General features: G+C 36.6%; 1 protein-coding gene across 1 annotated transcript; it reads left to right on the top strand.

Annotated features, from left to right (window-relative positions):
- Nucleotides 1–14,192, top strand: LOC145480526 (uncharacterized). The gene is made up of 37 exons (XM_081458767.1): nucleotides 1–25; nucleotides 91–114; nucleotides 214–237; nucleotides 336–359; nucleotides 456–479; nucleotides 579–602; nucleotides 1,015–1,038; nucleotides 1,138–1,161; nucleotides 1,261–1,284; nucleotides 1,382–1,405; nucleotides 1,518–1,541; nucleotides 1,713–1,736; nucleotides 1,934–1,960; nucleotides 2,077–2,097; nucleotides 2,196–2,219; nucleotides 2,319–2,336; nucleotides 2,433–2,462; nucleotides 2,579–2,602; nucleotides 2,701–2,727; nucleotides 2,841–2,864; nucleotides 3,504–3,527; nucleotides 3,650–3,673; nucleotides 3,777–3,800; nucleotides 3,903–3,926; nucleotides 4,154–4,177; nucleotides 4,275–4,298; nucleotides 4,697–4,720; nucleotides 4,831–4,857; nucleotides 4,966–4,989; nucleotides 5,478–5,498; nucleotides 8,966–8,986; nucleotides 9,710–9,757; nucleotides 10,402–10,724; nucleotides 11,425–11,560; nucleotides 11,969–11,998; nucleotides 12,387–12,841; nucleotides 13,437–14,192. Exons 1-37 carry the CDS (start codon nucleotides 1–3, stop codon nucleotides 13,644–13,646), a joined length of 1,947 nt encoding a protein of 648 aa, XP_081314893.1. The 3' UTR covers nucleotides 13,647–14,192.
- The last annotated feature ends 1,284 nt before the right edge of the window (nucleotides 14,193–15,476 follow it).

Below are 15,476 nucleotides of genomic sequence, written 5' to 3' on the forward strand. Positions count from 1 at the left end.
ATGTTAACAGTATTTAAAACTTGCAGTTCTTTGTTTGATTTTTATGTTATCATTTTTTCTCCTTTATAATAATTGTGCGTTTCATTCCAGCTCCAGAGACAACTACTACGGAAGGTAAGATTAATGTTAACGTTCCTTGAAATTCCAGTACTTTGTTTTATTTTTTAAGTTGTATTTCTTTCTCATTTATAATAATTGTGTGTTTCATTTCAGCTCCAGAGAAAACTACTACAGAAGGTAATATTAATGTTAACAGTATTTAAAAATTGCAGTTTTTTGTTTGATTTTTATGTTATCATTTTTCTCCTTTATAATAATTGTGCGTTTCATTCCAGCTCCAGGGACAACTACTACGGAAGGTAAGATTAATGTTAACATTCCTTGAAATTGCAGTACTTTGTTTTATTTATGGTATATTTCTTTCTTATTTATAATAATTGTGTGTTTCATTTCAGCTCCAGAGAAAACTACTACAGAAGGTAATATTAATGTTAACAGTATTTAAAAATTGCAGTTGTTTGCTTGATTTTTATGTTATAATTTTCTCTCCTTTATAATAATTGTGCGTTTTGTTCCAGCTCCCGAGAGAACTACTATAAAAGGTACGATTAATGTTAACAGTTTTTAAAATTGCATTACTTAGTTTTGTTTTCCTGATAAAATCTTTTTTTTATCTGTAATAGTTGTGCTTTTTACATCAGCTCCAGAGATAAATACTACAGAAAGTGATTGTTAACAGTTTTATAAATTGTTGTGTTTTGCTTTGTTTTGTTTTCTTAACATTTTATTACCTTTTTCGCGTACTTTTAATAATCTTTTCTTTTTATCTCCAGTTCCAGCGATAACTGCTGTAATAGATATATTTCCGTTCAAAACTTTTTTTGCCATTATTTTAAGGCTACTTGTGATGCCTTTATTTTTAGCACGGAAGATATTCAGTAAAGATATTAAGCGCTTTTCGTTCAACGTTTTGTTCTTATTTTGATTCTATCTTTCGTTCCTTTTGATTTCTAGAAACAGAGATAACTACTACAGACGGTAAGATTAACGTTGAAATTATTTGAAACTGAAGTACTTTGTTTCTTTCTTCATGTTATAATTTTTGGTTATTTGTAATAATTGTGCGTTTCATTCCAGCTCCAGGTACAACTACTACAGAAGGTAAGATGAATGTTAAGAATATTTGAAACTGCAGTACTTTGTTTTATTTTTGTGTTATAATTTTTTTCTCATTGATAATAATTGTGCGTTTCATTGCAGCTCCAGAGATAACTACTACAGAAGGTAAGATTAATGTTACAGCATTTGAAATTGCAGTACTTTGTTCTATTTTTATGTTATAACCTTATCTTATTTATAACAATGGTGCGTTTCATTCCAGCTCAAGAGATGACTACTACAGAAGGTAAGGTTAATGTTAACAGTATTTGAAATTGCAGTTCTTAGTTTTGTTTTGATATTTTTTGGTTGTTGCTTGCTTTTTTGTACTTATAATATTTATGCCTTTTTGTCGCCAGCTCCAGAGATAACTACTACAGAAGGTAAGCCTAGCGATAATATTATTTGAAATTTGCTAATTTCCTCGCTCTGAATTTGTTGCTGTTATTTTAATTTATGACGTTAGCAGTACTCAAGATTGTTTAACCTTTAAATTCTAAGTTCACTGATCATTTATTTTAATATTTTATTACCTGCCTCTTTATTTCCACCAGCAGCAGAGGAAACGACTACCAAAGGCATGTTTAAAGACGTTATGGTTCCTTACAATTTTATTCTCTTTTTGATTTTGTTTCGTTGTTTTTATACATATAACGTCGTTAAAGTTTCTTTTCTCTCATATAATTTCGTTTCCAGCAGGAAAGACAACTTCTATCAATTATTTAAGTTTATTGATTGTTATTTCAATATTTATTATTTGCCTCTTCATTTTCAGGAGCAGCAGAAGAAGCGACGACAGAAGGCATGTTAAACAACACTCTGCTCTCTTATAAATGTCTTTTTTATGTTGTTGTTTTTAATTTTGCCCTGGTAGTCTTTTTTTATTTCTCATTTTCCCTTCAATTTCATATCGAGCAGCAGTGATAACTACTACAGCGGGTAAGTTTGACATTGATATTACTTGAAATTTATCTATATTTTCGTTTTGGTTTATTTCTATAATGCTAATCTTATCTTGCTTACCTTTTCATTTGTAGCACCAAAGATAATTACTACAGAAGGTCAGTTGAGCGTTCATGTTACTTGAAATGTATTTATTTTTTCGTTTTTATTTTTTCATTGTTATTTTAATCTTACCTTTCTTGACGTTTAATTTCTAGCACCAAAGATAACTACCAAAGATAACTACTTTACAGTTTCTTAAAATTGTCTTTTGTTTCCGTTGTAAATTTTTGTACACCACTGTAATATTCTATTATTTACCTCTTCATTTCCCGTAGCAGCTGAGGCAACGACTACAGAAGGTGTGTCTAACGACGTTATGATTCCTTTCAATTAATTTGTGTTTCAGTGTTTTGGTTTCATTTTTGATCTCAGCACAGCTAAATTTCTCTTATGTCTCGTATTATTTTGCTTTTAGCATCAGAGATGACTACTACAGATGGTATGTCGATAACATTACTTCTACTCAAATTTCTTAATTTTCTAGTTCGTCTTAATTTTTATTGGCTAACATTTTATCACTTGCCTCTTCATTTCCAGTTGCTGCAGAGGTAACTACTACTGCAAGTATGTTTAACAATGTTATAGCTCCTAACAATTGTGTTTGTTTGCTTCAGTTTTGTGTTGGAATTTGACCACTATTAACTTTATGTTACTTTTCTATTCTGTTTGGTTTCCAGCAGTAGAGACAACCACTACAGAAGGTGAGCGTATTGTTAATTGTATCTGAATTTGTTTTATATCACTGTTTTTGTGTTAATTGCATCACCATAGTCTTTTTTTTTTATTTGTAATATTCATAATATTTTCTTTCCAGCTCCGGAGACAATAGATAGTATGTTTGAAATTGAAGCTGCTCGCACGCCCTTTTTCACGTTTGGTAATTTGACAAATTGACGTCAGTTTTCATGCATCTGTCCTGTTATTGACATTGAATTCCGTCATAACATTGTCAAAGTAGTCTCCACAGCTACTTTGACCTCGCTCCCGATGTGTGGCTTCATAGCGCAGTTGGTAGAGCATCACACCGGTATCGCGGAGATCACGGGTTCGAATCCCGTTGAAGCCCTGACTTTTTCCAGGCTTCTTCTTTCCATTTGCTTAAATTGGAAAATTTACAGCGATGATCATTCTTCACTTTCCTACATTGACAATGTTATGACGAAATTTATGATCATCAACAGGACAGACGCAGAAGGCAGAAGGGACAAAATTAAAAATTCATGTGTCTGTCTGTTTATTGACATTGAAAATTAGCCAATGAGCGAGCGAGAATTTCTCCAGACATTGTAAAATATTTTATTGCCACTATTTTAGTCCTATACTTGCTTTTTAATTTCCAGTAGCAGAGGTAACAACTACAGAAGGTACGTGCAATGACGATTTAGTAGCGTACAACTGTATTACTTTTTCCGTTTTTGTTGCTGTTTTTAATCATGATATCACCGTGACTAACTTGATGTTATCTCTCATTCTTTTCCGTTTCCAGCAGCAGAAATAACTACTACAAAAGGTTAGCCTAACGTTAACTTGACTTGAAAGGTCTTTATGTTGTCGTTGTAATTTTGTTGTTGTTGTTCTAATCTCACCTTTAACTTTTGACTTTTAATTTCTAGAACCAGAGACTACTACTACAGAAGGTATGTCTGATGTTACCATTTCTCAAAACCGTTTCATGTTTTCGTTTTAATTTCACTGACACCATTTCAATATTTTATGACTTGTGTCATTATTTCCTGCAGCAGCAGAGACAACCACCACAGAAGGTATTTCTAACGACGTTACGGTCCTTTACAATTGTGTGCCAAAGGCTTCTTTGTGAATTTACTTGTATCGGTATTATTGTTTCCTTATTTTTCATTTTGATTACCAAAGATAACTACTACAGAAGGTAACTGTATTGTTGACGGTGTTTGAAATCATTTTGTTCCTTTTTTAATGTTTTCGCTGTTACATTTATCTCTTTCATATAATTTATTCTTTTTCGTTGCAGCTCCAGCGATAACTACTAAAGAAGGTACATCTGCGGTTTTAGTTACTAACATTGTCTTATTTCTCCATCCAAATCTTATGCTGTTATTCTAATCTTATCTTTGCTGCTTTTTAATTTCCAGTAACAGAGGTTACTACTACCAATGGTATGTCAGACTCTAACCACGGTTACGTTACCATTATTTTATCTTTGTTCTGATTGTTCTGTAAGTTTAACGTTGCTTTTTCTTCTGCTTGTAATAGTACGTAATAGGCCAATTCCGATACATTAAAATTCTAACTTGGCTCCGAGGCCTAGGGGAATAAAATAAAAGAAATTCATTATTCATCCTTCATCCTCGATGCGATTTCTTTTGTTTTATTCCCCTAAGCCTCGGAGCCAAGTTAGAATTTTAATATATTGTAATTAGCCCATTTCATTGCTGTTATTCCATCTTATCTTTCGTTCCTTTTAACCTACTGGTATGACTGGCGTGGATATCGCTTAAAATTTTCTTGTAATTCAGTTTATTGACACTATTCAATCATTTCAATTTATTTCCAGCAGCAGTGGTAACTACTACAGAGGGTATGTTCACAATTTTATGGTTCCTCATGATCGCTTATATTTTTTACTTTTAATTTGACCAGCTTGGAATGAGGCGCCTAATATCTTATCTGTCACTATTTTATTTCCAGCACCAGACGTAACCACTACACAACTGGGCAAGTCTAAATTCAATTCCTCAAATTTTTACACCTTTGATGGCTTGTTGTGGTTTTAAAATGTGATATTGTCATCTTAACATCCTATATATTTTGTTTTATTTTCAGCATCAAAGATAACTACTACAGGAGGTAAGTCCATCATTAATGTTATTTTAAAATTGTTTTAGCCTGTTGTTTCATATCAATTTTGTCGCCTTTTCATTTCCAGCACTAATGAAAAGGCAAAGATTGGCAATTATCTCAAAAACTATTTTGAAACTGAATTGAACTGAACTTATAAAAACTAAATTTTTGGAAACCTCCTAGTGCCTTCAACAGAGTTTGAAAAGTTAGTTCTTTGCGTCTTTTTTTTTATTTTTTTTATTTTCAAACTCTGACCAAGGCAACAGAAGGTTGCCTCAAATTCAGCCTTAAATAAAGTTTTTACAAGTACAATTTTATTCTTTTAAATCAGTTTTCAACATTATTTTTCACATGTTCAACGCTGATCGCGTAAAATTCATTTTTAAAATTCATATTTTTTAATTATTCAATTTGAAATATTGCTAGAAATTTTTCACCTTGTTTTCGTCACTCTGATCATATCATTGATATCTCAAACTTATTTTCTCTTGCAGAACTAGAGGAATTCGCAGAGGGTATATTTGACATTGATTTTATTTGAAATATTTGCTACTGTTCGAAACTTTATTTGAGACAATCGGATTAACTAGTATTTGAACATTCTGTTTGTTCGTTTGTCTTTATATAGAGATTTTTCCACCCGATTTTGCTTTTCCATATCTTCGAAAGTTATGGATTTTCTGCAGTTGTGAAGATTACGTTTATTGTATGGCTAGCTCCGTGAGCGGGCAAGACGAACTGAATCCTGCGCTGTGATTGGCTACCCGTGGGGGAAAGAGGGCGCTATCTTGCTAGCTCGGGATTACCCGTCGTGTCCCGGAAGAAAATAGTTCCTTTTCTATATAATAAATCCTTTATTGACCAAGCGTGGGATCAAGATGGCTGGATATTGGCCTTGTTCTTTTTTTTTTTTGCGTGTTTATGGACCGAGAGATGGAGCCGAGGTCCATAAGCAAGTAAAAAAAGAACGAGGCCAGCCATCTTGATTCCACGCTTGGTCAATAACCCATATTTACAAACGAGTCTAAATTTCCGTATGAACTTGTCAAAATTGATTGATGTTCGTTTCCTTTTTTATTGATAGTTATTAACCAATCCCGAGGGATGCAAATGATCATTGTTATGGGCCTGGCGGCCATGTTTGATGATACAAACAAAAGAAGCCAGAATTATTTTTGTTAACGCCGTCCAATATGGCGGCGATGACGTCACGTGAATACCAAGAATGGACCTTTTCGGCGACATGGCGGCCATTTGGAAATCTATTATTTCAAATAGCTATGATGAGATGCTTAGGGGGCAAAAACATACTTTTTAATGCAATTTTATTTACAGGACGAACACTTACAGTACTAATATTTTTATACTTGCATTTACACTTACACTGTACTTGCTACTTACACTACTAATCATAAAAATTACAATTTCCTCGATTGTGATTGGTTTAACAAAACTCCTATTTTCTACTAATTCACTTGCCAAGTTGTTATCGGACAGTTTGTTATCGGACAGTTCAATAAGCCAATCACATTCAAAGTTGTAGTTTAAATCAACCAATCACATTCAAAGTTGTAGTTACGTGCGTGTGTGCGCGCGCTTGCTTTTGTGTTTTTGGCGCCTAATTGCCCATAGGAGGCGCGGTGGCCTTAGAATATTTACATCTCCTTTGTAGGTATTTTAATGCAAATTTTCCCTTTCTTTCATAACTTGGCTATTCTTCTTTTCTCGGAAATTGTAATTGCGGGCCCAAGAAGAGCCCGCAACCTATTTTGCACGCCATATCTCGATTTTGGAGCAAATTTGTTCTGCCAAAATCGATCGATAAATCCTCGTAAACCAATCAGAATCCATTTCTACTCGAACAAGAATATTTTAAAAGATGGCCGCCGGGTCGGCCAGTGTGCTAGATCTTCAAAGCCAAAGTTTTGCATCACTGAAGTGTTAATGTAATTTAAAAGATTGAAAATGGAAAGAAACAGTTTTAAAGAAGAGTCAGTTCTCGCTATGATGTCAAAAGAAGAGCAGCAACCGATGAAAACTTGTATAGTTTGGCCCTGGCTCGATTTTTGCTTCGTTCGGGTGGACTTCCACTAAGATTGTATGGAATGCAAAGAACGCGATTTTATCACGCGCGTCACGCGTATTTGGAACTTGGATCACGTGAAACTCAAGCATAGCAGCGCCGTCCAATCCAAATCGAGCGTGTCAACTTGGGACGTTTCCTGTTCACCGTTCATGTCGCGTTTGAAGTCTGCCTCGAGCGAGTTGTTATCTGTTCTCGTTCTTGGAGTCGAGCGAGTTGTGATCTGCTCTCGACCTTGGAGTTGTAAAGTTAAGTATAGCGTGACATGCCCGACAAACAATTTTAGAATAAGCTTTGATTACATAATTACAGCCGGAAAGATGATCTATGTATAAGCCTTTATGACAGAAAAAACACAATTACAGCGTTTTAGTAAAACTAAACAAAAACAAAACGACAAAACAAGTGTATCATGGAATTTTATAGTGTAGGTGACTGTTTCATAGGTTTAGTGAAATTGCTCTATGCAACACCTCCACGAACACTTTTGAGCACATAAATTGGCAAAAAGGAAAAGGGGGTGCTGCTGAACTTTCAAGCTACCCTTATGGGCAAATATTTTAGCCCCGCGAAGCGATGCATTTTACTTCAGGCCCCAAAATATGTCATGACCCCAAGAACCATGTATAACACACCTATTGAAAATTAATCTCAATGCGCCACTGATTACAACTTAGAACAACTCTGATACATTTTTAGTAACCCAAAACACTAAGTATCGTCCTCGCCCGCGTTTCCTAACCTTTGGTTATTACTAGTTTTTATGATTAATTGATAATAAGACTTCGTGTCGTCCAATTCGGTCTGTAATCATACTCGTGATAAACAAATCGGACTCCCGCTGTGCGGTCGTCCGATTTTGTTGTCACTCTTATGATAACCGACCGAATTGGACTCCACTCATTCCTATTGCCATTATTTATACTTAAACTATTTATGCACTAGTTACAATACATATATTACAATACAATCACACTAATTAAATTACAATTGGCTTACTTACAATACTCTTTTTATTATAGATAAACTCCATGAACATATAAGTTACACACACGCTACATTTTATTTTTCTACAATGCACTTAATTATGCTAGACTGCTTCCTTACTTTCAATTACTACCAACGGAAAAACGCTAAAAATTACTTACAATACTGCTGATTAAACTTACGCACTTACATAATAATAAAAAAAGGAGAAACAAACAAACAAAAAGAGAGAAAGTTTAAATAAAGCGGAGAAAGCCCTGCCGGTTTTCTTCCGCTTTTCTTTTAATACAGGAAGAGGCAACATCATAGATGTTCTTGGAACAAAAGTTGTTGGTTGATCGGCCTTTATGACCAGATTAGAATTATTTAAAACAAATTATTTTTGAACAAAGCAAGACCATTTCTTAAGGAAGGAACTGTATTTGTTGGCTGAGATCGCGATATATTTTTCAAGCTCTAATTTTTCCTGCGCAAGGGTGGTGAAATCCACAAATTGGTATCTCCTACTATTAAGGAAACAAATGTAGAGAAACTATTTGCCAATGAAAATAAGGTGGTTTAGGGTTAAACAAAATGAATTTAAAACACCATACATTATTTCATGTTTGGAGAGGATGGGTCGCATACTAATTTGCCCCCTAAACATCCCATAATAGCTATTTGAAATAATAGAATTCAAGATTGCAGCCGTATCGCCGAAAAGGTCCATTGATGGACTATGTCGACTTAATTTTGAAATAATGAATAAATGGCTAAAACAACTTGAATAATTTAATTCAAATGGAAGAAAAGCTTACTGCATGACGTTTAAGCGATGACGAGCTGTGTTGATAACACCCGCTAATGATAAAAATAATGCATAAAAATACTATATTGATTATCATTATTATTATTATTATTATTTTATTTTAGAACCAAATGGCCCTGTCACAGGTAAGCCAAACAATAAAAGTAACTGTATGATATTTGCGTCGGACTAGGTAAATTCCATGTAAAAAGCCTCAGTTTCAATTTACAAGGCTGTGAATTTTCCCATTAGGACACTTGCAAGAAGACAATTAAAAAGAAACTACCAAAATAAAAGAAAAAGACACTAACAACAACAACAACAACAAAAGATGAAGGGAGTGATTCCCAGAAGGAAACTAGAGAAGCTGCCAAGTTTTGTAAACGAGACTTAGGTCAAGTGTTGTCATAGCAACAGACCTGGCTCCACTCCGAGTCAGTGTGATCGAGGTAGCTGTGATATTTGGGAACACTGTGCCAGTCATTGAATGTGGCCAGTTATCAGACAACATACAAAATTAATTGGACACGATGTGATTTATTAGATTAAGAAATTTAAGCTTATGCCGAAATTTAAGCGAGGTTTAAGATCAGCTACAGCTTTGTGAGCAATCGATCATTTTACAGTTGTCTGCTTGAGGACCTGGCCTTTAAATGGCGGCGAGGCTGGAGGTGACCTTGCTTTGATACAGACTTCTCTGCTTTTGTCATGTTAATGCACAGCTAGAATTAGAACAACTTGATTTACACAACAAAAACAGAGAGGTCTGTATCAAAAAAAGGTCACCTCAAGCCACGCTGCCATTCAAAGGCCAGATCACTGAGCAGACAACTGTAAAATGGTCTATTCTTTTGTTTTATTTCATGTAGGTAGGATTGCTCCAGAAATTGTAGACCCCACCACCGAGGCACCAACAGGTACGAAATAAATGGAATATGAAATTGCTCTTTTAAATTTTGTGACCTTACCTTCAATCAATCCATTAATCAAACTTAATTTAAAGAGGGTAACCAATGAAGTTGTGGCCCTCTGAGAATCTTGCAAAAAATATGAATAATATCTTTCTTTGTCAGTCCACTTTGTTTTTGTTAGCGGTTTTCCCATGTAGATAAGTTGAACCATAAACAACTCAGATGATCTGAACTCCTTGTTAGTGTAGAGCGTTTTGTTTTGGCCCGGGCGAAAGCGCAATCAATTTTTGATATGAAATCAATCCTTTTATCAAACCACCTAATTTATGCCACCTACTATGTAGAGGAATCAATGAAAAATGGTTTTTGAAATATAAGAACTAAATAACGCTAAACATTTTGCAGGTTTTGAAAGTCAGTTTGTCTTTGAATATTTCATCCAGTGAGACAAAGGACTAAGTCTTAAAAGCTCTCTACATGTTTGGAGTCAATTCGCCTCCGACATGATACCCATGCGCTCTGCGCAAAGTCGTATGTCAAATGACGAGAAATGTTAACAATGACGTCAGCAAAGATCGCTCTATGTCATGTGACGTCCATTCGATTCACTTGCATAGAAACATTTTTAATCAAACTTGGTTCTATTTAAGAAACTCCATGTGACGAAAACGCCCTCGGCGCTGCAAAAGGAGGAAAATTGTCAAGCGTGAATTTCACAGCCTCCTCGTTTTACGGTGATTTGGAACCCTCTAAAGGCCGATTGAATGGACCGCTGGCCTGGTGTTCCCTTGGAGATACTGCTGGCGAAGAATACCTACAAATTCATGTACCGGAAGCGGAATCAATTTGTGCTATTGCCATCCAAGGGAATGGCTACAGCGAAGGTGACGAATATGTTACAGAGTTTCATGTGAAGCACTCTGAGGATGGCAGTCTGTGGAAAGAAATAGAGGACGGGCCTGGAAAAATAAAGGTATTTTGTGTTAAATGTTTGTTACTGGTGGTGGAGATTATAATGGTGACGATAATGATGATAACACCTTACCGTAAAAAAGTGAAGCAACTTAATTTATGCATGGCATAGATAACAGAATTTCACCGCGATCTGTAATTTGCTTGGAATTTGTGAGGACTTTCTTGGTATGTAAGGTTACTTGATCAGATGAATTGACACGTGTCGGAAACAAGGCCGACAAGCCATGTACTTTTTTCTCCAGAAAACTATGGCAGACCGTGGTAACTTGTAAAAAGAACCTACTGATTCAGTCCATGTTGCCGTGCTTCTGTTCAGTAATAGATCACAGATGACGTCAGAATGAGGTAAGAGCAAAAACGTGGCACACGAACCGTTAGGAGAAAGTGTCACTGAACAGTATTCTTACCACATTTTGACGTCTTCATTGATCTATTACTAAAAAGACGCACGGTAACATGGAGTCTATAGTCTACTTGTTTTATATACTAAAAAACAAATAAAAAATTGTTAATGAGGCTAACTAAGCGTCCTACAATTGATTACTAGAAAGAAGCAATCAAACTGATGACAGAGTAATTCGATATATTTATAATAGAGAGCTGTTAATATTGTTGTAAAGTAGTTCGCATTAGCGCTATCAATACAACATATATAGCATCGTGTTGTATTTTTATTTTTTTTCCAAACCATTTATCAGGTGTTCGAGGGCAACAAGGACTCTAAGTCAATTTCCAAGCAAGTATTACCAGTTCCTGTAGAAGCTACATACGTTCGTATCTTCCCATTGCAATATGAGGGATGGATGTGTATGAGAGTTGAATTGTATGGAAGAGGTACGCATTCTGCAACGAGGTTATGTCGTGTATTTGACATATATAACTAGCTAGTCAGTTACGCCGCAAATCAGAACTACTTGTAGTATCCAAAACACTATCAATACTGTACCTTCAGTTTAAGAATGAAGTTTACGATATTAATTATTGTCATTATCTTTTCAGCTTTGCTTTTGTTTACTCAGTAGTTTACTTTTTTAACGTGTGTGCATAGAATTCACCACTATGAGTTTAGTTCGCGTTCGTGCCACTGTAGTGTTTCGCTCCGTTGGTTTTCAAGGTAACACTTGCCGAGGAACTTGACATCTTATTAAGTTTGAAAAACGACAAGGAATTAACGAAAATAAGCCAAAATGTCATAATTGCGTCTTAATGATATATTTGAAATGTTTCGTTCTTTTCTTGCAGAAAAAACTCCCCGAGCGCCATTCCCAGCAGGTATAAGAAATAATGTTAACAAACTTATCTCAGTGCAAATTGATGAACAATTGATGCTATTTACGAACTGCGGATAGAGTCTAAAAACTGAATTGAAGAAATCAGTAATTCGACGGAGTTATTTCAATATATATATTGATCTGAATTGCAAAGAAGCCTGAAAAAATTGAAAAGCAATTCAAATATATATGAAAGAAAAAATTTTAACTGGTGGCAAAGAGACAGGCGGGTATGCATCTAGCTAGAGACCAGAGAGAGAGAGAGAGAGAGAGAGAGAGAGAGAGAGAGAGAGAGAGAGAGAGAGAGAGAGAGAGAGAGAGAGAGAGAGAGAGAGGGGGGTATACTGGATTTTGCAAAAAGAACTAACTAAATGTTTTGTGTTTTAAAGTCGCAGAAGCTGAAAGTTCCATTGTGACTACACCCCTACCTACAACAGAAGTCAAAAGAAAAGGCATGGACGTAGGAATTTTGATTGACAGTTCCTCTGGTGTAACCGCTGACGAGTTCGAGCGCCTGAAATCTTTTATCTCACGGTTGGTCATCTCGATCAACAAGCAATTCAGCAACGTTCATTTTGGAATCATCGTCTACAGCGACAAACCTGATCTTGTCATGTCCCTGCAGAATGTAGATCGAATCAAAGTAAAATCGATTATCGAGGGCGTGAAATATACCCCTGGGGGACACCGTACCGATCTAGCCATGTTGTACGCCTCGCAGAAGCTGTTCTGTCCCAAGGGATGCGTGGATCGCCCGGAGGTGGAGAATGTGTTGATAGTTTTCACATCAGAGAAAACTGATGCCGAATCTCTTCCGTACAGTTTGGTATCTCCTATAATGAAGGTAAGTGAGTCAACATGTCTCACTAACAATACGATTCAAAATGGTTCTGACACTCTTTAGAATGTAAGGCAGATGCCAAGTGGCCAATCAGGCCGGCGCATGTCTCCAGTTTCTGCAGCAAGAATCGACTAGGAGTATTTCTCCTTCCCATGGATGGGATGCTAGTCCATCGCATGCTACCCTCAGCATTAAATGGCCTTAAATTCACCGGTACTCATTTATACACCTGGGTAGAGAGAGGTACTGTGAAAGCAAAGTGTCTTGCCCAAGAACACAGTACAATGTCTCCCGGCCAGGGCTCGAACCAGGACCCCTCGATCCGGAGACAAGCGCACTAACCATTAGGCCAGCGCGCCTCTTACTCTTCAGAATAGCCAACAGAAATCCTGAAATGATATATCTTCCACGAAACAGGCAAAAAATTGTAAACGCCTTCTATTATTCATTTTTTGTTTCCTAAAACTTCGACAAAATTCCGGTATAAAATTTCTTTTAGTGTTGTAGGGCGGGGGGGGGTGGGGGGGGGAGGGAGGGCAGGGCGGGTAAGCTGTTACTCACCACTGAATTCACTTTGTAATTTTCCTTCTTTTTACAGAATTGCACGTCAAATATAGTCGCAGTGGGAATAAAGCCTGACGTTAGCAAGTCAGAGCTGATCAAAATAGCGTTAGGATCACCAGACCGCACGCTCAAAGTCGAGTCACCGGATCACCTTAACTCTGGAGTCATCTCTAAGATCAAAGGAGTTCTAAAACAACCTCTTTCCATGGACGATTTGGATGCCTGGCTGTCAGAGCAAATGTGACGCCGTAAAGTTTTCTTTCAATTAAAATCAAGTCCCTGAAAATTAAAGCCAGAAGACAAAATATCGGGTAATGCCTTAAGGGCCAGTAAAAATGTTTTAGTATGAATGATAGTTTCAAGGGGTATAAGACGCTAAAATAGTTAGGCAAGTGCTAGTGGTGGTATTTTCACTTCGACAAAATTGAAAATTAAATTGTGGGTTTGTTGAATGCTAGCTATGGTCAGGTGTAGGACTCGAAAGTAGGTTGAAATCATTATAATTTTAAAGTAGAAGAATTTCAAGCCATAACCATTTGTAAATCCAGTAAATTTGCAAAATAAAAGCTCATTATTTACTTGCGTTTCTCGAGATATTTCATGATATTGCTTGATTTTTTTGTCCAACAGATGCAGTTAGTGATATAATGTATCTATCTCTCGTTTTCAGGTGTTCGTGAGTTCATTTTGATGCTAAAGTGCAAACACTGCTTTCCAATTGGCTCGATTTCCGCCGATTTCTAGGGTCCGGTCGCTTTCCTCCCCTTCGGGGCGGGGCAGGGAGGGTGTAGCGTGGGCTCCCTCCCTCCCTCCCTCCCCTCCCCTTGAGCAGTGGCTGATATTTGAGCTTCGTTCTCTAAATTTGTCATATGGGCCTAGTCTTAGGAATTTGAAAGGAACCTTTTTACCGATACTATGTAATATCGAGAATTTTCGTGTGTCTCATACGGAAACAGCAGACCACACCTATAGGTCAATTATCATTCCGGAATTTATTAATATGCGAACTTTCATAAGAATCCGTTACCAACTCGTAAACATATGAGGTCCCAAACTTACCAATTTTTACAAAGAAGTGTATTCCAGGCGGGGCGACAAGACTTGCCCCTGACATACATTTCTTTGTAAAATCAGGCAAGTTAGCGTCCTATATTTTCATGAGTTTGCAGTGGATTCTAATCATAGTTAGTGTAGGGGAACTATGTTTTCGGCAATGAAACTTCGTATATTTAAGAAATTCGGCATGAGGATCGAGCGGAGGGGCTTATTTTTTTGTTTAAATGAATCAGTCGTAAAGCGTGGCAAAGGAAAAAAGGTCTAATCCCTCCGCACATTTAAAATAAAATTTTCTCCAGCTCAGCTAACAACTAAGCCTAAGCCTAAGCCTAAGCCTAAGCCTAAGCCTAAGCCTAAGCCTAACCCTAACCCTAACCTTGACTATAACCCTAACCCCAACTGATAATCTCAACTGAGAACAGAATTTTTAAAATGTCAGCCGACAACTAAAAATATAGCCTGCGTAGCAAGCGTATAAAAGGGACGGGGTGGGGGAGAAGCAAGAGAATTTTTCCCCGAATTCTGTTCCTCCTCCCCCACCCCCTACCCTTTTATACGCCTGCTACGCAGGCTACTGAAAATAAAAACAACTTGTTGCTGTGTAGCGCTGTGTGCCACTTTGAATTGCATTCGTCGATAAAGTTAACTTACGGAAAGTGCTTATGTTTCGTTTTTGACAGGGACATTTCGGGAAAACCTCTTCATCTCTTTGCTATCCATGATCACACCCGTGTTATGGCGCAGATGCACTTGGAAATGCTACGCGCGCGCGTGCGATTGTTTATTCAAAGAGAAGAATTCAATTGAACTGACGACAACTAACCGGCCAATCGTCTTGGCATAAAAGCAGTTATTAAACCATTTCAAACTAAATTTCTCGCTCTTCAATCTCGACATAGTTCACGGTTCAATCCTTTTCCAGAAAGAATTGCAGTACTTCAATCAATAAAAATGACTGAACAAAACAATGCAAAGGCCTTTTTACGGATAAACAAAGAAATTCTTTCGATCTTTCCAT

Source organism: Orbicella franksi, chromosome 3 (genome assembly GCF_964199315.1).
Source record: "Orbicella franksi chromosome 3, jaOrbFran1.1, whole genome shotgun sequence".
Classification (NCBI taxonomy): domain Eukaryota; kingdom Metazoa; phylum Cnidaria; class Anthozoa; order Scleractinia; family Merulinidae; genus Orbicella; species Orbicella franksi.